Source organism: Vigna angularis, chromosome 1 (assembly GCF_016808095.1).
Source record: "Vigna angularis cultivar LongXiaoDou No.4 chromosome 1, ASM1680809v1, whole genome shotgun sequence".
NCBI classification, from domain to species: Eukaryota; Viridiplantae; Streptophyta; class Magnoliopsida; order Fabales; family Fabaceae; genus Vigna; species Vigna angularis.
Window position 1 is genome coordinate 39,722,371 of NC_068970.1, and position 23,897 is coordinate 39,746,267.

Here is a 23,897-nt window from a genome sequence, read left to right on the forward strand (position 1 = left end):
GTTTCTTTGTTGGATCCTTTGGATTTTGTCCATTATCTCCCTATGATAGTATGAGGGAGTGTGCCTTCTTCTCATGGAACTTTTCAAGTCATTCCAATAGGTGACTTGGGAAAATTAGAGAGCATTCTCTCTCACAAGGGAAGTCCATCAATACATGGCATTCTCTTAGAAACTCAAAATGGCCAATGTTACCTTTCTCTTCTCACTCACTTGATGACACTCAAAGAGTTGTTCAACCTTCATTTTCCAATCTAAATATGCCTCAACATCTTCTTTTCCATGAAAATGGGGGAGGTCTACTCTAACATCTCTTGGAGTGTGTTCTTTATCATGAATTCTAAGTGGGTGAGGTTGATAGTATTGGTTTGTAAGCCTACTATCTACCTCATGGTATGTAAGTTGAGTTGGAGTTTTAGAACCCCTCCTTGTATGACTCCTACTTCTCTTTATTTCCTCTTGAGCTTTTTTTTGTTTCTCATTAAGGACTCTAAGTTCTTCTTCCAACTTAGCAAGATACTCTTCTCTTTCAATTCTTTCTTTTTCTTTGAGAAGAGTTTCTTGCCTTTGCCAAATTTTAAGTGATTTAGCTCTTTTGCTAAATTTTTCAAAGTGGTTTTTACATCCCCACTAGAGTCACTTCCAATTTCATAGGAATTAGTCTTAGGCATCCTTAAAGGTTTTCAAAAAGATGCAATGCAACTAACAAATACTTAAATTTCAAAGGAAGTTCATTAAGAGACTTAAGGAGGCAAAATACACCCAAGTTCACTTCTAGGAAAGGGAGGTGAATCATAATGGATTTCTTAAATACCAAACCTTTCCTAGCCAAAGTTTACCTTACCCACTCTTGAACCAAATTTCTCAAAGGGAACTAAAGTTGAAATTAAAGTTGACACACACTAAGTTATCACAATTAAAGAAAGCAAATAAACTAGTTATCACAATTCAAAACTTTTATTGGTGCAATAATGCAGTATCTTCCATTGTCAGTAGCCACAACTGCACAAAGTATCCTTCCAACGGCAGACCAACAAAATCAGCCCCAGCACAATCATGAGACCAGCAAGAAGATCAACTTCAACATCCAGAAAATCCTTATAAGGAGTATTAGTATTTTAGGAATTTCAGACATTTGATATTATTAGTAACTTGTTAGATATCTTATATGATGGAAGACTATTATGTATGGATCCAACAAACTATTATGTATGAAGACTATTATTATTCCATAAATATATGAATGTACGAGAGAATATTGTGCATCTTTAAAATGTTTGGATTTGTATGATTGAACTGATTTTACAAGCATGTGGGATCTTTACACCACGTCATACATTTAAATCTGCTAACACAGTTACATACGGATTTTTTTCGTATGTACAATCCGTATGTAACATCCGTATGTAGAATCCGTATGTAACATCTGTATGTAATATATGTAATACCCGCATGTAATGACATACAGATTTATCGGTATATAGGTTATCTACGACCACATTACATATGAATTTTTGTCCGTATGTAATCCGTATGTAACTCATCATTACATACGGATTTTTGAGCTTACATACGAATTTTGGTCGTATGTAATAGCGATTTTTCTTATAGTGAAAGTTAGAAGAACTTTGGTTCGTCCAACCAACCAACTAAAAAAATGCAATTTACTAAGAAATAAAGGTTCTTGTTAGGAGATGGGATTGAGAACCAAAGACTCCCCCAAGACACCTAACAAGGTCGTGAGTTACAAGAAAAAAAAAAGAGAAAGATTACAAAGCCAAAAATTACAACCAAATCAAAGTTTCCTCCCAAGGTGTTTCTCTCCTTTCCTTTTGGCTACCACTCTAGACTTCAAGCTCCCTTTAGGTATCCACCACCTAGAAGGCTACCTCTACGATATTGGACCACCTCACAAAGAGAACCTACACCACACAAAGTAACCAAAACCAAAATTGTGCAAGAAGAAACAAGGAATAAAAGCAATAAAAAGGTCTAAAAACAAGAAAGGCTTTGCAAAAGGAATTTAATTATGACAAAATTACGAAATCCAAGAAGACAACCAAGAAATTAAAGGTTAAGAAAGAAAGGTTAACACTCAAAAGAAGTCCTAATGAAAGGTGCTAGAATAGATTCACAAAACAAAAATTACTAGAAGAAAATTAAGAGGAAAATCCCATAAACGATGAGCAAAACGTTCCAAATAGGTTGCACAAAAACAATGGTAGTGGTCTACGCACAATTTTTTTTAGCACTTTTTAGGCTCTCTATTTGTACTCTTTTGAGGCCTTTTGCTTAAAAGCTTTTAGCACTTCTTTTTCCATTCTTTTAAGGTGCAAAATAAGACCACCACACACTTGTAACAAAGGTGATATATGGGTTTTGAAAGCCTGTTAACACGTTGGCAAGTGTACCAAATTGTATCAAGTAATATAAATTGGTAAGACTAAGTATTGTTTCCCAATAGACTCATGTTTACTTAACAAGTGTGTAATACCTTAATTAATTAAGACTCAAAAGCTATTTTGTTGGTATTTAAATGCAAATGCAACAAAAGTAAATATGAATGCAAATTGATCAATTGAGGCTTGACACAAGAATGAATTGATGAGGTTGATAATATGAGATGATGATGTTGTTGGGGTTAGATTTCACCTACTTCACTTTCATGCATATTAGAATTCATCTTCTTCATTGGAATGTTAATTTCACTTTCTAAATTACTTAGAACCCGATGTCTCAACGTAAAAAGCCTAGTCTTGATTATTAGACAACAATCCCTGGAAAATCCTAACAATCAATTCCACATTAAGAAAAGAAGCTTAAGACAACCAAACGTCTTATCCTTATCCCTAGGCAATATTCCCTTTGGCTGAAATCCTTCGGATCATGATTCATAAGATATTTCCCAATACTCAAATAAATCAAACATCAAGTCATGAGTGGACAAAACATAACAAGCATTAAGCATAGGAGAAAATCACTAACACTCAATGAAAGAAGCATAAAATGTTTAAACCATATTCAAATACATGAAAATTTAGAGGTTACATCATCCCCAACAACAAATACAATGGAAGAATGAATGAATGAAAACCCTAGAAAGTGAGAAGGAAAGCTCATGCATGCCCAATCTTTCTCCAAAGGGTCGAAATCAACTTTTTTGTGCTTCAGTCGTCCAAAGATGTGAACCCTAGAGTGTAGAAACACTTAAATAAAACCAAATTGGATCATGGGCCAACGTTGTTGGCGCTCAGCACCCCAGCTAAGGGCACCCAGGCGCGACTGCGAAGAGACTAGCCCTCAACATCCTGCTGAGGGCAGCCAGGCGTCCTGCGGTGTGGCTGGCTGGCTGGGTTCCAACTCCTTGATACTTTTACTTCTCTTCCAATCATCCCAATAACCTACAAAATTGAGGGGATTAGTGATCAAATTCATAAAGTATAACCTCTATTCACTTATTTATCAAATTCAACTAAAACAAGAGTTTAAGCCAGCTTCAAAGTCAAAACGGGTTAATTTAGTATCAAAATAGCATAACAAATAATGGTAAATTCAACCGTTATCAAAGCCATAAAGTAAAGAAACACAAAATAGAAGAGAATCCTACTATAATCAAAAAGGAGTTGAAAACTAGAAACGTCAATGGAGAAAATAATTTTTAAGAGCTTCCCAATGACTTAATGGCAAGTATGAACCCAAAACATCAATGATAAGACCCTCAAATAGTTGTATATGGTGTAGTTTTGCAAACTAAGTTATATTTTTTTTTTATGATTTTTCAAAGTTATTAGAGAAAATTGACAAGAAAAGAACCACACATGACTCTAGACAAACATGGATGGATTAAAAAACTAAAATGACTCAATCAATGAGATGCACCAAATATAAATCAATAAAAGACCCAACAAAATTTTAAAAACACATAAATCAAACGAAAAATGGAAATCGAATTGTGAAAATGGAATGGTTCCAAAAGATAGTAGAAACTAGAACCATAAAATACAAAAAAAATGAACAAGTAAAAACTAACAAAAACACAAGAAAGGAAAGCATTAAACAACAAGGAAATAACAATGGATCAAGACCAAGAAACTTAGCTCTTTGAAGAACCAAGGCTTTGATACCAAATGATGGCAATGCTCTAGTTAAAACAAGTCAAATCTAGAACCAACCAAGTCATGGGAGCTCACGATTTTGAATGTGGGATTTGTGGTGGTGTGGAATGATGGATGGGTTGCGGTTTTGAAGTGATATATGGTGATGGAAGATATGTTTAAGGGTTTTCTAAGAAAGGTTAGGCCAACTCTTGGAGGAATGTGGTTAGAGGAGGCCACTTGGGTTGCTCTGACCTAGGGTGACCTTAAAAGAGTAGTATGGCACAAAACTGGCAACATAACTTTACTCTAAATCAAAGGTAATTACATGATGGAGAGCACCTCTATTTATAGGCTAAGTTGTCTCAAAAAAGGCAGAAACTTTAACCTAAAAGAGCCACCCTGGTTGACTTGGAGAACAAAGAGAAATCCTCTCTAATAGGAGGGAGACAAGTGGCAAAATCCTCTCAAATGAGAGAGTGACAAGTGGCCACTACGTATGGAAAAACTCTCTATTCCTAGAATGACACATGGACACTAACTAGGAGGAAAACTCTCCAATGGAAAGCTTCCACATGTCTAGGACGAAATCTTGCTCCCTTGTTCTCCAAGCTTAGCCAAAATGTTGACCCCTTGGTCAACACACCCATTTTGGACGTCTAATCATAGTCAACTTTGGGTCTTGGCCCTTTGTTGACTTGTTTGGTCAAAAAATCCTATTCTAGTTGGTCCAAAATACAAGGCCCAATTGAAATCCTACACTACTAGGCCCATTATATCTTGATTGGCTAAAGCATCATTATATCTTGACTAATTTTTCTATGATGAGCAGACATGAGTGATTTACTTGTCCTAGAGAAAAATGCTTTTTGGTGTGCTAGACCATTGTAGTATGATTATTTTGTTTAAGCCAAGTTACATTTTGCTTGAGGACAAACAAAGTTTCAAGTTTGGGATTGTGATAACGGTTGAAAATACCGTTATCTGTGACGCAATTTTAATATTAAATCAACCTTTTTTGGACTTAGAAGCTTGCTTGAACTCATGTTTTTAGTTTAGTTTTATGAATAGGTGAGTAGAGGGTATACCTGATGATTTTATCACTAAATTTCATTGATTTTGTAGGGTTATTGGTATGATTTGGAAGAAGAGCAAAACTATCAAGGAGTTGGAATTCAAGAGGGACAGTAAAAGCATCAGAAAAGGAGAACAAGAGGTCATGCAGGGCGCTGAGTGCTAGCTTTTGTGATGCAGGGCGCCTGGGCGCCCCATTAAGGGCGTTGAGTGCCAGTTTTTGTGTTGTTGGGCGCCTGGGCACCCTAGTAAGGGCGCTAAGCACCAGCTTTCTCCAGCATACCGCCCGGGCGCCCTCTAAGGGATGTTGAGCGCTAGTTTTCTCGCAGTTTCGCTCGATTGCCCCCACTAAGGGCGTTGAGCGCCAGCGACGTTGGCCCATGATTCAATTCAGTCTTATTTAAGGACTTGCATGACCTAGGGTTGGTATCTCTTGATGGCTTGAGCATAGAAACACACTTTTCTCCCCTTGGAGGTAGATTTGGGGATGTGGGAGCTCTCCTCTTCAGTTTCTAGGGTTTTTCTATCTCTTATATTTCATTGTTCATCTAGTTTCTCCATGATAATGGAGAATTAAATTCATTTGTTGTTGGGGAAGATGTAACCTCTAAACTCTCATGTATTTGAATTGATTCCAATTTATTTATGCTTCTTTCATTAATTGTTAGGGTTATTCTTCTTTGCTCTATGCTTGTTATGTTTAACTCATTCATGATATGATCATTGGTTTTCGTGATATGGACACATACGGAGAAACCTAGATCTGGAGAATTGCTCCCAAAAGCAGTATTCCCTAGACATAGGGATATGAGTTTTTGTTATCTTAAGTTTCTAATCGTAATGCAGAATTAGTTACTAATGATACAAGACATTGTGATCTTGTAATTAAGGATAGGCTTTCTTTGCCGAGACATCGAGTTTTAAGTAATTTAGAAAGTGATATTAACATTAATGAAGAAGATGAATTCATATATGCATGAGAGTAAACTAGGTGAAATCTAAACTCCAACAACATATTCATCTTATATTTTAAATATCATCCATTCATTCTAGTTTTTAGCATCAATTGATCAAATTGGATTCATGTTGTTCTTAAGTCCTAATTAGTTAAGCAATTACACAACTGTTTAGTGTCGTGAGTCCTCTGGGATACGATACTTGGTCTTACCATTTTATATTATTTGATACGATTCGGTACACTTTTCTCTTTCTAGGGTTTTTATCTCATTCTTCCATCATTGTACACCTAGGTTCTCCATGAGAATGGAGAACTAAACTCATTTGTTGTTGGGGAAGATGTAACCTTTAAACTTTCATGTATTTGAATATGTTTTGAATTATTTTATGCTTCTTTCATTAATTGTTAGTGATTTTCTCCTTTACTCAATGCTTGTTATGTTTTGATCACTCATAGGATGATGTATGGCTTTCTTTGTTAATGAAGAAGATGAATTCTTATATGCATGAAAGTAAGGACGGTGAAATCTAAACCCCAACAACATTATCATCTCATATTATCAACATCATCCATTCACTCTTGTGTTTAGCCTCAATTGATCAAATTTTACATTCAAGTTATTAGGTTTACTCTTATTGCAATTTAATTTTAATCATTGAAATCGTTCTTTAGTCTTAACTAGTTAAGATATTACACGATTGTTTAGGAACACGAGTCTCTTGGGAAATGATACTTGGTCTTACCATTTTATATTACTTGATACGATTTGGTACACTCGCCAATGAGTTAACAGTGGGTGAAGAACATCGACTTGAAATAATGGTGCATGTGCAACGTTCGGAACTGGAATCACGCTTAATCATCCCTCATTCAGTGATGCAGGAATGCCACCACCACCACCCAAATGGAAATGGAGATGCGAGCTTAATGGGACAGCATGTAACAATAAACTAATTGGAGCAAGGTCTTTCAACCTCGCTTAAGAGACAACGAAAGAAACAATGACAACAATTGATGAAGATGGGCATGGGACTCACACAACGAGCACTATAGGTGATGCTTTTGTTGATAATGCAGAAGTACTAGGAAATGCCAAAGGTAAAGCAGCAGGGATTGCCCCTCATGCTCACTTGGCAATATACAAAGTATGTTTTGGAGAAGACTGCCCAAAAAGCAGTGTATTGGCCGCATTGGATGCAGCTATGGAGGATGGCGTGAATGTAATATGAATATCCCTTGGCCTAAACGAGCCACCTGCATTTTTCAATGATAGCACCACAATAGGCACGTTTGCAGCAAAGCAGAAGGGAATCTTTGTAAGTTGTGCAGTAGGGAACTCTGGTCCCGTTCACGGCCCCAATCTGATTTCATATTGGTAATCGAAAGAGAAAGGAGTTTCTGCACTTAATTTACATTATTTTGACCACTTTGCCCTTATTTAAATTTATTTCCCCTCTTTGCATTTCATTTTTAAATTCAAAAATTAAAAAAATACACTTCACACACGTTTTTAATGCCACATCATTTAAAAAGACACTACAGCATGCCACGTAACACCCTCCTTAACAGTGTCTTCTCAAATTGATGGAAAGCCTCTATTTGATTCAATTTTACAAAAATAAGGACCCAATTGAGACGCCGAAAAAGAAATGGACCTATTTGAGATTCTGGACAAAAATAGGTACCTATCGAAACATTAAACCTTCTTTTTATATGGTTATTTTTTAAAAGTTATGTGGCATTTGATTGTAGTTGTAGAACTGCTAGTTGTAGTCATTGTTAGCATAAAGAAGAAAAAAAAATAAGGGTAGATAAAAGATCCCAAGTAAACAAAGTTTTTAGGAATAAAGTGTTTGGTTATCTCTTGGACATTTGTCTTTGTGTTGTCTAAAGTGTTTTATCAATGGGTGTTTGTCCTTGTACTTGTTTCCTCTTGAGGTTTATCCTAGGGTGACCTCGGTAATTAGCTTTCCATTGAGTTCTTCTAGCTTATAGGTTTCATTCTAGAGGAAGTCTATAATGCAATATGGTTTGTTCCAGTTGGGTGCAAACTTTCATTCTACTTTATGTTTCAAGCGTTGTTGGACTTTCTCCATACTAGGTCTAGAATCTGGAATGTTCTTTCTTGAACCTGGCTATTTTAACCTTGAGTTGTTGTCTGCTTAGCCACTGTCTATTCTACATGACGGTCTCACCAAGTTTGATATTCAAGTTATCTCTTGGAGCTCATTGGGTTGTCATTGGTTAGACTACTATTTTCTTAATATGAACTGGCGATGCAAGGATGTCCCGCCAAGTTTTAATATTATCATAACGTTAGCATTGATTCTTTTCTATACTCAGGTTTTGAAACATTGAGTTGCTCTTGTGCTCTAGAACGAGTTACTCTTACTCTACACTCAAGTATTCTCACGTCGAGTTGCACTCTCAGGTACACTCACACTGAGAGGCTCTTTTACTCAGGTATTAGGACGTCAAGTTGATCTTGCTCCTGTACTCGAATGTTGGAATATTGAGTTGCTCTTACCTTTGAACTCGGGTGTTGGAATGTTGAATTACTCTTGCTCAAGTACTCAAGTGTTGGAACGTCAAGTTAATCCTTATTATTCATTGCCAAATTGCTCGTCGTTGAGGGAGAAGCACAGGACGATGGCGGGCTAGGCGTGTTCTTCACAGATACAGACTTGAAAAGGGTTCTCGAAGCTCGTGATGATTGTGGATCTACCATTGGTATGGATGATGGAGTTGGAGTTGTCATCATCAAAGATCATAGCCCTACGACCACGCTCCATCGTCGGCATGCATGTGCCTCTGTCTCTTGCATCTCGTGGCTCATCTTCTTAAAGATATAACTTTGTGGCTTTATTCATAGTGAAAAATATAGATAGAAAGTTGTAGAGCATGATGTTGTAGTCGACCAAACCCAAATCTTCTACATGTGTTATGAAAGCAAAGGATGCAAGATAGGATCAAATGTGAAGGCAGGATAAAGGTTTACTTGATCCCATGGTGGGCGCCAAATATTTTTACCAAGATCTAAACATGAACCTTTAGACAAGTGACAAGATCGAAATGGGTGGCTTGAGTGTTCCTAACGGTTGAAACCGAATTCCTCATTGTCAAAAGGAGAAAGATCCACTTACAAAGACTCTTTGATACTTAAGTTAATAAGAGAGTTTTAGAATTTAAGTATAGTAACAATATGAGAATGTGAGTGTACTCCTTGAAAAAATACCACATTTATATATAGGTATAAAAGAATATCTATGATGGTAATCAAACTACCAAGATTTGACCATATATTGGTTAATATATGGTAATTACACTAATAAACGTCTCTGTCAATATTATTTAATTAGACCAATAATACAGAATGAATTGATATAATTAAATGATAGACTATGACTTAAAAAGGTTTGAAAGAAATATACAAACTTTTTAACTTCTTTATATATATTTAACTTTTAGATTATAAAATTTAAAATATATTTGAAATTTTAAAATATATTTTAGATTGTGAAATTGAGAAATCACGTATTATAGTGTTAGATTGTACTATCTAAAATATATTCCAAAAGTTAGATTGTACAATCTAAATTGAGAAATCACATATTATATTTTAGGTTGCAAAATTTAGAAGTCAAATTTAGTTTATGAATTATACAATTTAAACTTTCGAAATATAATTTAAATTGTACAATTCAAAAATCAATTCTGACTTTCAAATTAGATGATTTGGAAGTCAAATGTTTGCATATATCACATTATGCTGACTTTTGAACTAGATAATTTGGAACTCAAATGTTTTGCATATATCGTTCCAAATTGTAAAATCTTAGAGAACTTGTACAATCTCAAAATTAAATTAAAAATTGGAAACTAAAGAAAAACTGCAGATCAATATCAAACTTAAAAGTTTCCTTTCTTTTACTTTCTTTACTTCACCACAAATCCTTGAAGCCAATATCCACTATATATCACCATCGAGTGACTAAAAACATCGGAAAAACCACATCACAAAAGCAAAACTAATAATCTCCATCCACTATCATTTAATACCACAAGGTAAAATTTAAAATTTTAGAAGTGCATATGAAAAACAGTGGCTTTAGAAAGAAATAGCTCAAGACTAGACTTCCTCCATTGCGGCGAGCCCATACACAAGACCCAATATATTATTCTTTAATAAAAAATACTTTATTTTAACTTAACAAAACCATTATTATGCCCCAATCAATGTTAATATTTCAATTAACTTGAAAACAGTAGAATAACACAAGATCACATTAAAATTTAGCATCCTAGTTATCAAAATTCCGTACAAATATAACGATGAATTTAAGACGGGTATATAAACAAATATTCGGCTAAATTAGCTTGTTTGTTTCCATTCTAACCTTACTATCAGCATCAGTTTAGACAGCATACACGAAAATTGCATCAAAATTAAGTGAAGCATACCAAGCTGAAGCAGATAATCCACAAAACTTTAAGCATGGGCGAAGAAGAAACAATAAGAACCAAAAGCAAAAAAAAGAGTACAAAGAAACTTTCTCCAATATTCAAGTAGATTCACGGTGATTGCAAACAGCTTATCCAACTTGTAACCGGTTGGCTTGAAAACATGAAGAGAGTGTGTCTTATAAAGCACCATCTGATGGCAGTGTGCTCTGAATATTTGAAGGCATAAGTATGTTGAATCCATCTGCTGCTGTAGAAACAATCATTCCAGGAATCTGTGCGTGCCAATGTAATTCCTTCAGGTCTTTCTGTCCCTGTTTTTATTCAAGGAAAAATAAACGAATGAACAGTTAATGCGGGAGTTTATTCTACCATTCAGATAAACAGAGTTGAGCATTTGGAATTACCTGGTGAATAAACAATAGTTGGGGAGGCAGATCTTCAGGAGCATTAACTTGTTCTCTGGTTTTAGCTTTAAATTCAGCCTCCTCTTCTTCATCCTTTTCTAATGAAAGGTCCCATATTCTGTGTGAAAGGTTATAAAACTTCTTAAATCCCACATCATAATAAAGTAGCAAAAACAAAGAGGTAGGATTAGGTCCTGGGCGAAGGGTCAAACCCAAAGATTAAAAAAAAACAACTAAGCATTTTACCACCAAGTCGTGTCAGTCAGCTATTTGGATCAAAGGATACCATAAAGTTCCGTGTCAAATATTACGTGTGAAGATATTTTCCCACTAAATCTCTGTGAATAGTATCAAAAGTTGTACTTACGTAAGCTGATTATCAGCAGATGAAACAGCCAATGAAGAGGCTTCATGTGGACTCCACTCAATGGATGTGATTGGATGTTTGTGGTATTCAAAATGTGCTACCAAAGAATCTCCTTCCTGCCCATAAATAAATGCTCTTTTCATGTCAGCTTTAATAACAACAAAAAGTAAATCAATAAGCTGAAACAAATTAAACATCGTGAAAGTTACTTTCTAAATCACATTCCCACAATAATATTTCTTCCCCATAATGCATCTTCAGTCCTTCACATGGATTTACAGGTATAAAAATGAAAGATAAAAGATGGATGTGATAACGAAAAAAGGGAAAAGAAAGTCAGATGACAGCTTTACAATTAATGATGTAATATGAACACTGGAACTCAAGGAAGCTGGGTATAACATAACATGAAACACCATCCACATAAGAGAACATCACACGCACACAGTAGCCTTCCCGTTATAAATGAAGCATGTTTACCATCTTTTTAATCGTTGTGATCACTACCTATACCTTGAGCAGTCTGAGATCACGAATAGAAATAGTCCCATCATCACTTCCCGAGGCCAACATACAACTAGCCAACCTGTTCAATACAAAGCACACAAAGCAATGAAGAGATCTGGAATGGCAATTCATGGAACACCATAGAATTATGAATTAATCAATACCTGTTCCATGATATGACATTCACGTCAGCATTATGTGCCTTAAAAGATGCAGCCGGTGACTTCCCCAAACGGATATCCCATATAGCAATATTTCCATCCACAGAACAAGAAGCAAAAACGTGAGGTTCTGTAGGGCTCCACTGCAGGGATTAATTGAACATTACAACTATCACATTTATAAATAAAGACAAACTACTAATGTGAGAGATTGTATTCAAAATATATTATACTGAAACTACAAGAGCAACTATTCCCATGCATATTAGTACACGTACTTGCAGATCTTCAACACTACCAGTATGTCCAGTAAATGGAGCATTATCAACATTCCATGTTCCAGCAGATGTAGGCTCCCACAGATAAATGCTATTATCACAATCCCCTTAAAAATGAAGATCGTTGTCAAGCTTAATATCACAAAAATATCACAAAATATGAAGACATACCAAGGAAAAATAAAACAATATAGATAAACTGAAATGTAGAACTAAAGATTACCAGATACAAGCCTTCCAGGAACAAGAAGACTCCAGTCTATAGCATAACCTTCGTCTTTGTGTTTAAATTTATGCAATGGGTCCTGAGTGAAAACTGCTGCAACTCCTTGGACACCTTCTGTTTCGGTCTCAGCCAGAGCATTGAGATGAGAGCTTAGGTCCCAGACCTACAAATTGTTCTCAAGTATCAAACTATATACTAAAAAGAAGGCATGGCTGGGAACGGTACATATATTTTCTGATTAAAAGAGAAGACAGAAAATACACTTCACAATGTTTAACCATATCTGCTAATAATAATTTAAGAATTTCAGAAATTTAATTATGTTAATGTTAAAATAGGTATGAAATATAGGAAATTGTTATAATAGGTATTTAATATAGGTAGCTAGCAATGTCTTCCTTTCCTCAAGTGGATACAAATGTCCTCAATGTTTCTTTTCTAAAAGAATTGGCCACATTCAAAATAAATGTTTATCCTTGAATGCTTTTCCTAGCAAGACAACAAACATCTTCCAATCCAATATGGTTGAACCACATTTTTCTAATGAATAATATCAAGAATAACTCAGTTCGAAGTCAGGAAGCAAAGCACACCCTTTCACTGATCTGTCAAAGCTTGCATCTCTCAAACATTGGAATGTTTAAGTCTATCGATATGGATAATCGGCTCAAGTGCTTTTGATCACATTTCTAGTAATGTTCCTTATTTTCTTCCATTTATCATCCTAAAATACCTAATGTTATTAATTTAGCTAGTGGATCCAAAGTTACTTCTCAAGGAATTGGTCAAATCTCCCTTTCTTCATCTTTGAACATAAAGCATGTTCTTTATGTCTCTCATTGTCCTTTTAACCTAATTTCCTTAAGTCAATTAATTAAATCTTTAAATTGTTCAATAACCTTTGATGCAAAATTCTTTTAATATACAAGAGCACAGTACAAGTCGACTTATTAGTGAAGGACATGATCATAGGGTACTCTACTATCTACGCATAGACCGTCAATGTCATGTTTAGCATCCCCATCTCCTAAGCTTCTACACGATCGCTTGGGACATCTACATTTATAAAAATTAAAAAGGATGATTACCAAACTCAGAAAACTTCAAGTCCTAACATGTGAGTCATGTCAATTAGGAAAACATTTGATCTTCTTTTTCAAAAGGAATTTAATCAAGATGCAACTTTGTCTTCTCTATAACTCATTATGATATTTGGGATCCGGGGTCCAAGTCGAGTTTCATTCTTTGGGTTTCATTATTTTTATCACTTTTATTGATGTATTCTTGTTGTACTTGGGTTTCCACATTGTTAGGTATTTGAGACCTAACACTCTCTCACCAATAAGCTCCAAGAACAAAGAATACAATCAAGAATCCGGGAGCTTAACCTCCCACACCAGGTTTAGAACCTGTACAATGAATGTAGTAACTAACTACTCGAAACTACAAAAGAGGTCTCTTATATAGACACCTTTCCCGCTCCCCTTAACTACTCAGCAATTAGGTACTCTCCCTTATTTCTCTACTCTCTTTCTCCTTTCATATACTTTCCAAGTCCTAACACTACTCCTCGCTGCAGAACAACCTTGTCCTCAAGGTTGGAACCAAAAAACTTGGTCTCATGGCTCCTCTTCATCATCTTGTTATCATATGAAGGGAACCCATTGGCTACTGCCCACCAATTCAGGTCTAGAGGCTTGGGTGGTGGTCAAGATAAGAGACAAAATTTATGGGGCCATCTTCCCGTCTTCATTATTTCCTTGAAGGTGAGGAGTTTCCTATTCTTCCCTGTAAAATAACTTCTTTTACCGCTCGGCTCGCTTTCCCTTGCCTTTCTACCGCTCGGTTCTTTCCCCCTGCCTTCAACCGTTTGTTTCGTGTTGGTTTTCTTCCTCTGCTCATCCCCCAAGCTCACTTGGTACGGTTGGGTATCCTCCATGGGTAAACCCAGTTCCTCTACCAGTCTCTTACCTGTGAAATTGTGGCTCGCTCCACTTTCGATCAAAATCAATCTCGTTCAGTCCCCTATCAAATCGTGCGGCTTCATCGTTTGTGGTTGAGTGAGGCCTTCAACCGATAAAGCAGACATCTCCATCTGCTTGCGGTCTAATTCTGTCTCAGCTCCCGTAGTCTCCACCTCTTCATCCTCCCCCAAAATAACCATCCCTAGACTCTTGAACCTAACCAAACTATTAAATGTGTCTTTGAGGGTATTTGAGTCTTCAAAAAGGGCATCAATGTTTTAGCTAACACTACAAGATATCACATGCCTATAAGCGCCATTTTTTTTAAGAAACTCTTTTTCTCTTCCTCCATACAAGATGTTAACTCTATCCAACAAGTCTTGTTTGTGCCTTTAGTTGAGCCCTTTGAGTATCCTCCCTCTAACATTGTTCCAAGTCTCCAAATAATTCAAATTCGCATGATCAGCCCAATTCACCTAGACCATCTCCTTCTCTTCTTATCACCCCCCAACAATTGAACTCAATGACTAGTTCAATGCTACATGGTGAGTCCTCTTCATCAAATCCTTCACCATCATCGTTCCATACTCCATCTCCTAATAATGAAGATTTCAGTTGGTCAATTAGCATTCAAAATGGTACTCACTCTAGATGCAATCCTCATCCTACTTACAACTCTTTTATCTTCTCTATATCTTCCATTTTCATTTCTAACAATGTAATAAAGGCACTTGATCATCCTGAATGGAGACAAGCCATGATTGATGAAATGTAGGCTCTTGAACGTAATGGAACATGGGACTTAGTTCCTGATACGTTTTCTCTCATAGCCATAATGACAATTGTCTCACTTCTTTGCCATGGCAGTAATATGTCAGTTGACCTCTTCATCAATTAGATATAAAAATTGCTTTCTTTCATGGTCATTTAGAAGAGGAGATTTACCTAACCTGTTAGTTTTGTTGATTAGGTGAAGTCTAGCTTAGTTTGTAAGTTACATCAGTCTCTCTATGGTCTCAAACAATCTCCTTGAGTTTGGTTTGGAAAATCTAGTCACATTGTTCAAACTTTTGGAATGGGCATAGTAAGTCAAATCATTCAATTTTTTATTGTCATACCTTGTGTGGAAAATGTGTTTACATAGTTGTGCATGTTGTTGACATGTTATTACATGAAATGAAGCCACTAGAATCTCACAACTAAAGGAACACTTATGTAATCACTTTTGAACTAAAGATCTTGGGAGTCTCATACTTTCTTGGCATTGAAGTGGCTAAATCAAAGAAAGGCATTGTAGTTTCTCAAAGTAAATATGCTGTAGATATCTTGGAAGAAACATGTATGACTGGTTATATGTTGCCCAATGGATCCAAATCAAAAATCTCTAGCAGACCACGGTCAACCTCTCTGGTCCAGAGAGATGTAAAAGACTTTGTTAGGAAATTTATTTATCTTATTATTACTATACCTAATCTATCTTTTGCAGTGTGGGTGTTGTTAGTCAATTTATGCAAATCCTTGTATTGGTCATTGAAATGCTATCATCTGCATCTTAAGATACCTCAAAAAGACTTTAGGGCAAGGCCTATTGTATAAATATAAAGTATATACCGAAATTTATGGATATTGAGATGTTGATTTAACAAGATCTGCTATGGATAGACGCTCCACTAGAAGTTATGATGTTCTCATTGGAGGAAACATTATTTCTTGGAAAAGCAAGAAACAAAATTGTGTTGCCTGATCTAGTGCTCAAGTTGAATATAGAGCAATGATGTCTCCCACTTGTGAACTTGTATGGGTGAAACAACTTCAAGAATTAAAAACATGTGAGATTCAAAAAATGAAGATGTATTGTTGTGACAACCAAGTTGCTCTCCACATTACTTTCAATTTAGTGTTCCATGAGAGGACTAAATTCACTTGACTCACATTTTATTTGAGAAAAGTTCTCCAAGGAAATTTGTACTAAGTTTGTTTGATCCAATGATCAACTTGCAGATGTGTGTTAAGAATTTGTATGCTTCAACTTGAGGGGAAGTGTTAGAATAGGTATTAAATATACGTAGTTGTTATAATAGGTAATTCATAGTTGTATTGGAAAATTGCTGTGTTGTACCTAGGAGTTGTTTACCTATTAGCAAAAATTACCTGGATATCCCTAGCATAATTTCCTTCTATAAATAACACAGGTCAGTTGAGAGATAATCAATCTATTAAGCTCTTTTTCTTATATTTCCAGTCTAAAGTTTACAAACAATACTCAAAACCAATAACCAACGAGTAAACTATACATGGAGCTAGAATATCACATATAATCACATTAATTACCAAAGATAAAGGCTACCACCGCCTATGACATGATTGATACAATAAGAGTAGCTTTAAAAATGTTATACAACAGAAGATAGTCATTATTAAACACTCCTTCGTCAAGTTTGAGCATATGATTGTATGCACCAAGCTTGGAACATAGAAATTAAATTTAAGATCAATGGTATCAAATTTCAGCTATGGTGGCTACAACAAGGTGGTGGTGAAGCGGAATACCCATGGTGGCCACTTTTGCATAGCGGTTGGTGGTGGCAAAACAACAATGGGGAAAAAGCAGGATGGAGAAGAAAGAAGACACGTGGAGAAAAGAGACAAGAAAGTGGGTGTTGAAATGTAATGTATTTCTAGTAGGTTTTTAGGAGCTTCCTTATTTTCCTTGTATGTTGAACTACTATCCCTTATAAAAAGGGTAGTATGCTGCATTAGGGTTTATAGAAGTGAGTAATAAAAATTTTAGTTTCTCTCAACTCTTTAAGTCAGATCTTTTAGGGGTTCTGTGCAGCTTTTTCTCTATTCTGCTTAATTCAACATTGTGGAAATGCTGAACTTATACAATGGCTCAACTAGCTTTAGCAAAATCTGGGATGTCAACTCATGGACAACTAACAGCATTTAAAACAAAACTGGACAATAGAACTAGCTAAAAAGAACTTGAACCATCAAATAATATACTGTGCCCATTCCCTTTATGAACCTTTTGTCTTAGTTGCATATTTGGAAGACAATTGCCAAATTAAAATAACCCTTCCGATAACATCAAGGAAAGTTTTGACACTGCAGAAGAGCTTAAAAGAGCCAAATAAGAGCTCATTTCATGAACAGCTAGAATCTAAATTCATTTCTGAGTAAATTAAGAAAACTAATCTAATTACTTATTTAGGAAACCACTAGCATTTTACCAAATATTTCCTTAGTCAAGGTCCAATCCATACTTCTCAGAAAACTTAAAACAGAATTTGTAGTGTAATGTAACTAGGAATAGCATCCAAAACCATAAAATACTAGGACTTAAGATAATAGTCAATCTTAGCCTTAGCCACATGCCATTTCGTGAACATTTAGCATTACACTGTCTTAAAACAAAGTCGATATGACTATGAAACAACACTTTTATATAATATAGCAGTTTTACTTTCATTCATTTTATCACATAATAATGAAAATTGCCAAATCACATTAATTCCAAAAACACAAGGAAACGTTTTCTTGAAATTTATGACAAATTAGAAAATGAAATCAAAGGGTTTAAAAGTCCAACCTGTACATAACCTGTATCAGCCCAAGCTGCACATATATGGGGATTTTGTGGCATGGAGCGAATACGGTTGATACATCCTTGGTGTGCAACCTTCCGTAACTGTAGTTAACAAAAGTATGAAAAGGACATAATAATCAAATCTAAAGCAGTGAAGAAATGAAACAATAAATACTCAAATGAAGAGCAATGTACCTGCAAACTGGGACCCTGAGCAACACCTTCATCTTCATCCTCACTGTCATCATCACTATCACTATCCTCACCATCCATTCCAGAGTCATCAGTTTCAACTTTAGGTACCGGTACCCGTCTCTTTCCAGAAATATTTGATACTTTAAAAATTCCAATAGAATTCCAAGAAGGTTTCTCTGCCTGTGCTTCATGCAGTGCCATAACATGAGTCTCAATCAAAAGAAGCAAAATGAAAAAAGACAAAGGAACCAAAGCTAGTGGACGAAATAACTATTAGTTGCTATGCGTTAATTCTTCTCAAAAGAATGACCAATTATAATAAAGAAAAATAATTGTTTTCAAAACTCAAAAGTCCTCTAAAGGAAAAGTTCTCTCATAACCACAAAGCCTAATATATGCTACCCCATGTGATATTGCTCATGAATACTAACCATCTTCAATTTGAATAATGAAACATCCTCAAACAAAAACAAATATAAGAAACAACATTGACCTGAGTCCCTGCCATGAAATATACTGTATGTGGAAATTCTGTTCGAACCAAACCCAGAGAGTCATGTAGAATATCAAAGCTGTCAAAAGTCCCAAAACATAAATAGAAGATTACTTACTGATGACAACCAAAAATAGAAGATTAACGATAATATGCAGAAAGTAAAGCAAATGCCCAGTAAAGTTGGCCAAGATTCTCAATTGAATTGCAATGTCTACTCGAAAGGAACTTTACATAACAAATTATGGTTTCATTGTTATCAAAAACAACAATACAAGAAAAAGAAAAACAGGTTAGTTTATCAAAATATGCTCAGTTTTTCTCACTACTGATTCAAACAGAAAAACAAAAACACAAATGACTGAACAGAAATAAGAGCCAGGAAAAAGACCTCAAACAGGGCCATCCAATGTGAAAAGCATGAAGAGAATTGTAAGCAGAAGGGTCACACTGAAGCTCTTCACCTTCCTCTAACTTATCCACCCCGGGTTGCCACACCTTAGCTGGAATTTGTGGAGCCAAAGATGAAGAAGACCCGTCCTCTTTCTTAGAGCCCTGATTTTTTTCCATAAATTTAAACAAAAATAAAGAAAAACAATGACAATTGTCCACAAAAGACCATAATGAAGCAAGGTTACAATAATAATAATAATAATAATAATAATAATAAGCAGCTTTGAATAGGAAAGGAGATTTAACCTTGTTTTTGTTCTTGGCTTTCTTCCGGTGTTTTATGCCCCGAGTCATATTCAATTAGTTTGGAACTGAGAAGATGAAAGAAGATGAAGAAGTCAATAAAGAAATTGCATAACAACTTACTAAGCCAAATTCTGCAATAATAATACACAAAGCACTCAACAATTGTTTATCACTAAACAAAGAGATAATAATAATAATCAAAGTTTTTTATTGAGGACACAAAAATCAGAGTAGAATTAAAGAGTAGAGAATAGAGAAAGCTTATGGTGAAGACAACCAGAAAGTAAAAGGGGGACAAAATACACACACTACCAAAAGAACTTGTATGCCCTTGTATTTTTCACACATCATGAAAGCATGAATTTGATTAGACCTGTCAAGTTAGCCCATTTGATAGGATTTGGCCCTAGCCCATGTGGGTTGGGGCCAAAAAAGTCCATAGGGCCAAAAAAAATCCTTTATAAAAAAAAGTCCACAAGCTAGATACCCAAAGCCCTATGGGTCAGGACTAGCCCATGAGTCTTCCTTTTTATCAAATTTTATGTCCAGAAACAATTTTGCATCACACTTGTTTAAGGTAAAACACACTAATAAACTATCTCAATAGGAAAAAAAATCATATCATTATGCAAATTATTGAAGAATTCAGAAGTTACTGTCCATGTCAAAAGATAATAAAAAATATGTCAAAGTCTAGAAAGACCACGGTTAACCTGCCCAAATGTGATAAATATATTATTGAGCATCCCAAACGCTCAATACACAACTGGAAAACATAACACTAAACTATATTAGAAGATGAAGTAAACAGTTAGTGAATCAGTTATAAATGCTAAAAAAATAATTACATATACTTGTATTTAACTATATTACTTTTCCGGGGAAGAGCTTTTTTACAGTCTGAAGTAATAAGCTCATCGAGATGCCTATTCCCAATAAAACAGAGTCAAGCATACATGCTCGACACATACGGTTCTAGTTTGAAATAGTCAGCAACTACAACTCCTCAAGAGCATATATTTTGTAAATGATCATAAACAAGAAATTAGGAACCTTTATCAAAAATACTTCCTTATACACCAATACCGCCATGTCATGGAAAAGGTAACTCCAAATTTTAGTATAAGGGTTATATGTAAATATCAAGATGATGAAGCTTTCTGGTCCCCAGTCCTAACTACGGGTCATATCATTTCACAGTTATTAAATATTGAATTTCATCAACGAATTTCATCAACTATCTTCCAATGCATATGAATTGAAAGGAAAACACACATAACAACTAAGAACCATTATTCATCTAAAGATAGAGTGAAGGAGGGAGAATATTCTAATAACAGACACTCTGCAATAGCTATCCACAACTCCTACTTACAACCTTTAGTTCATCACTACCAGGTATCAAGTCTCAATATTTGAAACAAAAACAGCCTCACTAAAAACAAGAACTTCCCCTTCCACGCAGTCATCAAAATTTCTCAACAATAATTGAAAAGCAAGTAAGCTCCTTTGCCAGTTAGCTCCTCCAATGCACAATAACAATCCATGACCAATCTCAGAAAGCAATAATTTCCTAGTTACAAATAATTTATAATTGTAAGAAATACGTTTTAGTACAATTATACCCTCAGAAAAACTCTCCCTAACTTCAATTTCATTCATCGTAAAAGTCTTAATACATTCAGAACAGAGAAGGCTATGCTGCCTTCATATATTAGAATAATTAAGAGTTTGATGGCAATGTATTACATTTTATAAATCGAGCAACATTAGAGAAAAGGGAGGAAGAAAAGGCAAACCAACTCAGAACTGGCTCTATCATGTGGAATCAAGGAGGGTATAAATAGCCTTAAACAACCCCCATGGAGCAGAGAGGCTTTTCTCACAATTTGAAATTGTGGATTCTCTAAACCCTAGGCTATATATTGTTGCTCCAAGACCCAACATCTAAACCAAGTAACACTATTTCCAAAAAAAAACGAAAGCACAGTTATTTCCATATTAAAAGGCATAGAGAACTATAAACTTGTTACAAATACAAAGCTAAATGAAGCAGGCGTTCTACAAATTCCATATTAGAAAACATAAGAGCTCTAGCTATGCTATATGGCAACCAAAATTTCTCCAAAGACAAGCCACTAGCCCACAACAAAATAGAGATCAAGGAAAGATAATCATAGACGCATATGAATTACGAGATAAGCAACATCACAAGTATATTTGACCTAAGAATTAGGTTTCCCAATCCATCAGATGCTAAGGAATAATCAACTCACTTCATAGTAACATGTCAAAAAATATCATTTCTCACTATTTCTAACGAACTATAACAGCAACAACAAAAATCCACAAGTTCAACCGCTACACTGGTCATTTCAATATGAATACTAATGGAAATGACGGATTACAGACAACAGAAAACAACATATATGCAAATATTCAAGGGCTGACTACCTCACTACAAATTATTTTCCAATTATACCTCAACCAAAGATCTTCCTACAAGATTTCCTAACCAGAAACGGAGCAAATGAAATCACACTATAAAACCCATTATAATATCTCTTCAAACTTCCTTCCTTTTAACCCAACACCCTTCTTCAAACACTCAATCTTTTTCCTTCTTTGGCATGAAACATTGCCAAGACTGGGAAACATGTTTATTTTCTTACCACCTATCTTCTAGTTCTAAGAATGATGTTCTCAATTTGCTAAGAAAACTTGCTCGTTCAAATGGATAAGTCACCAACCACCTTGAATAGTATTCATCAAAGCTGAAATCGGCACCTTAAGCTTGAAGAAGCTAAGAAAGAGAATGAAATCCTAAAGGTCATGCTAACCTCGTTCACGATTCTTCTCCGCCACCTCTACCACCGTGCGCTGCCGTCACAGTTGACTCCACTGTGTGTTGTCCCTGTACCACCGCTGCCGTCACCGTTGACTCCACTGTGTGTTGTCCCTGTACCACCGTGCGTCTGCCTTCACCTCTGTGCTGCCGCTGCAGTTGATGTAGAGCTCGTAGGTAAATGTTTGTCCAGAAAGAAATGGAAAATGTCTAAGGTCGTATACAAAAAAATGAGGTTTGGGCTTATCGGTCCTGATTCAATCATAATCCATTTCATAGGGTTTTAGAGTCTAGGGGCTTTGAAAAAATGGCTAACTATAAAAAAAGGTCAGGGCTGGCCTTGGGCACCTCTAAATTTGATGTTTACGAATTTATTTATTATTAGTAGCATGGTTAAAGAAGAATCAGAGGTATTGAGTGTCACTACATAAACAGGTGAAACCTTGTCTAGAAATCAGAAAAATCAGCCAACTTTTTTTTACATCAGTTTCTGGCTAAAAGGTTCTGATATTACAAACCTGAGCTCCGGAGCGGTGACGTGCAGTGCTGCGCAGAACAGAGCGGAGAGAAACAGAACAGCTCTGACAGAGCGATAGGACGCAGAGTGTAGCGGAACAGCTCTGTTGAAGTGGCTTTGTGGAGAGCAGAGGTAGAAGAAACCAAACCCTTGTTTGTAGGCGGGCACTGTCACGAGCTCATTGAAAGAAACAATGTACAAAGAAAGCTTAAATTAGGGTAAGTAAATTTAACATAATTTTTTTTTTATAACAATGTATAAAGAAAGCTTAAATTAGGGTAAGTAAATTTAACAATTTTTTTTTTATATTTTTAATAATGGGTAGTGTATCCTATCTAGGGGAGACCGGTTAACATTTAGCACCGTTCGGTCCATCCACTCAAGACCGTTCGGTTCATCCGCAGTCAACTAGGTCAAAGATTGGCCGCAATTGGATTAGCGTTTAAGTTATTGGCCCAACAGTCCAGCAGATGATAAAATAAATCAAAGGATCCATGATAAGTGGTTTATGAGCAACCGGCCAGATTTGGGTGTTGCTCCCTCCACCACCACATCTTTCTCCCTCCACCTCCCTTTTACTATTCTGTCCCTGAGTAAAATTTTATTTTTAGGGTTATTATTTTTTAATTTTACCCATTCACAACCTATTTCATTAATAGCCTATTCTAGTCTCGTACATGAGTAAAATATTTTTCTTTCGTCGTTGTGAGATACTACAAGTTGCAAAGGTTGGTGGTGGTGGAAAGAATTATCAAGCAGTCTCCCTCTCGTGGTGCAGTGCATGGAGTGGTGCAGTGTGTGGAGTGTTTCCTCGTATTCGAATAAACCTTGAAATAAAACCCTAAAATAAAAAACGTAACCTTTAAACGGAGTTGACATCCTTCAACGGATGTCAACATCCGTTTAAGGAAAAACGGATGTCAAACATCCGTTTAAGGAAAAACGGATGTCAAACATCCGTTTAAGGAAAAACGAATGTCAAACATCCGTTTAAGGAAAAAACGGATGTCGACATCCGTTTTACCTTAAACGGATGTTGACATCCGTTGAAGATGACACCTCCCG

General features: G+C 35.7%; 1 protein-coding gene across 2 annotated transcripts; it reads right to left on the reverse strand.

Moving 5' to 3' along the window:
- Positions 1–10,394: 10,394 nt before the first annotated feature.
- Positions 10,395–23,027, reverse strand: LOC108320652 (protein HEAT STRESS TOLERANT DWD 1). Of its 2 annotated transcripts, XM_017552148.2 has the most exons (14): positions 22,834–23,027; positions 22,311–22,468; positions 19,471–19,535; positions 19,163–19,326; positions 18,772–18,850; positions 18,279–18,458; positions 18,087–18,185; positions 12,528–12,693; positions 12,305–12,411; positions 12,030–12,169; positions 11,872–11,944; positions 11,359–11,474; positions 10,992–11,109; positions 10,395–10,898 (listed from the first exon to the last, which is right to left on the reverse strand). In XM_017552148.2, the coding sequence occupies exons 3-14, from the start codon at positions 19,516–19,518 to the stop codon at positions 10,764–10,766; spliced, it is 1,425 nt and encodes a 474-aa protein (XP_017407637.1). In that variant the 5' UTR covers positions 19,519–19,535; positions 22,311–22,468; positions 22,834–23,027; the 3' UTR covers positions 10,395–10,763. The 2 variants fall into 2 exon arrangements, with proteins under 2 accessions (XP_017407637.1, XP_017407646.1); XM_017552157.2 differs by lacking the exon at positions 22,311–22,468.
- Between the last annotated feature and the right edge of the window lie 870 nt (positions 23,028–23,897).

Excerpts from the sequence above, each read along its gene's own strand:
- LOC108320652 (XM_017552157.2), bottom strand. The coding sequence starts at position 19,518 with ATGACTCGGGGCATAAAACACCGGAAGAAAGCCAAGAACAAAAACAAG. Across the intron at positions 19,327-19,470 it reads AAGCCAAGAACAAAAACAAG|GGCTCTAAGAAAGAGGACGG; the intron begins GTTAAATCTCCT and ends GAAAAAAATCAG. Across the intron at positions 18,851-19,162 it reads ATTGGATGGCCCTGTTTGAG|CTTTGATATTCTACATGACT; the intron begins GTCTTTTTCCTG and ends GACTTTTGACAG.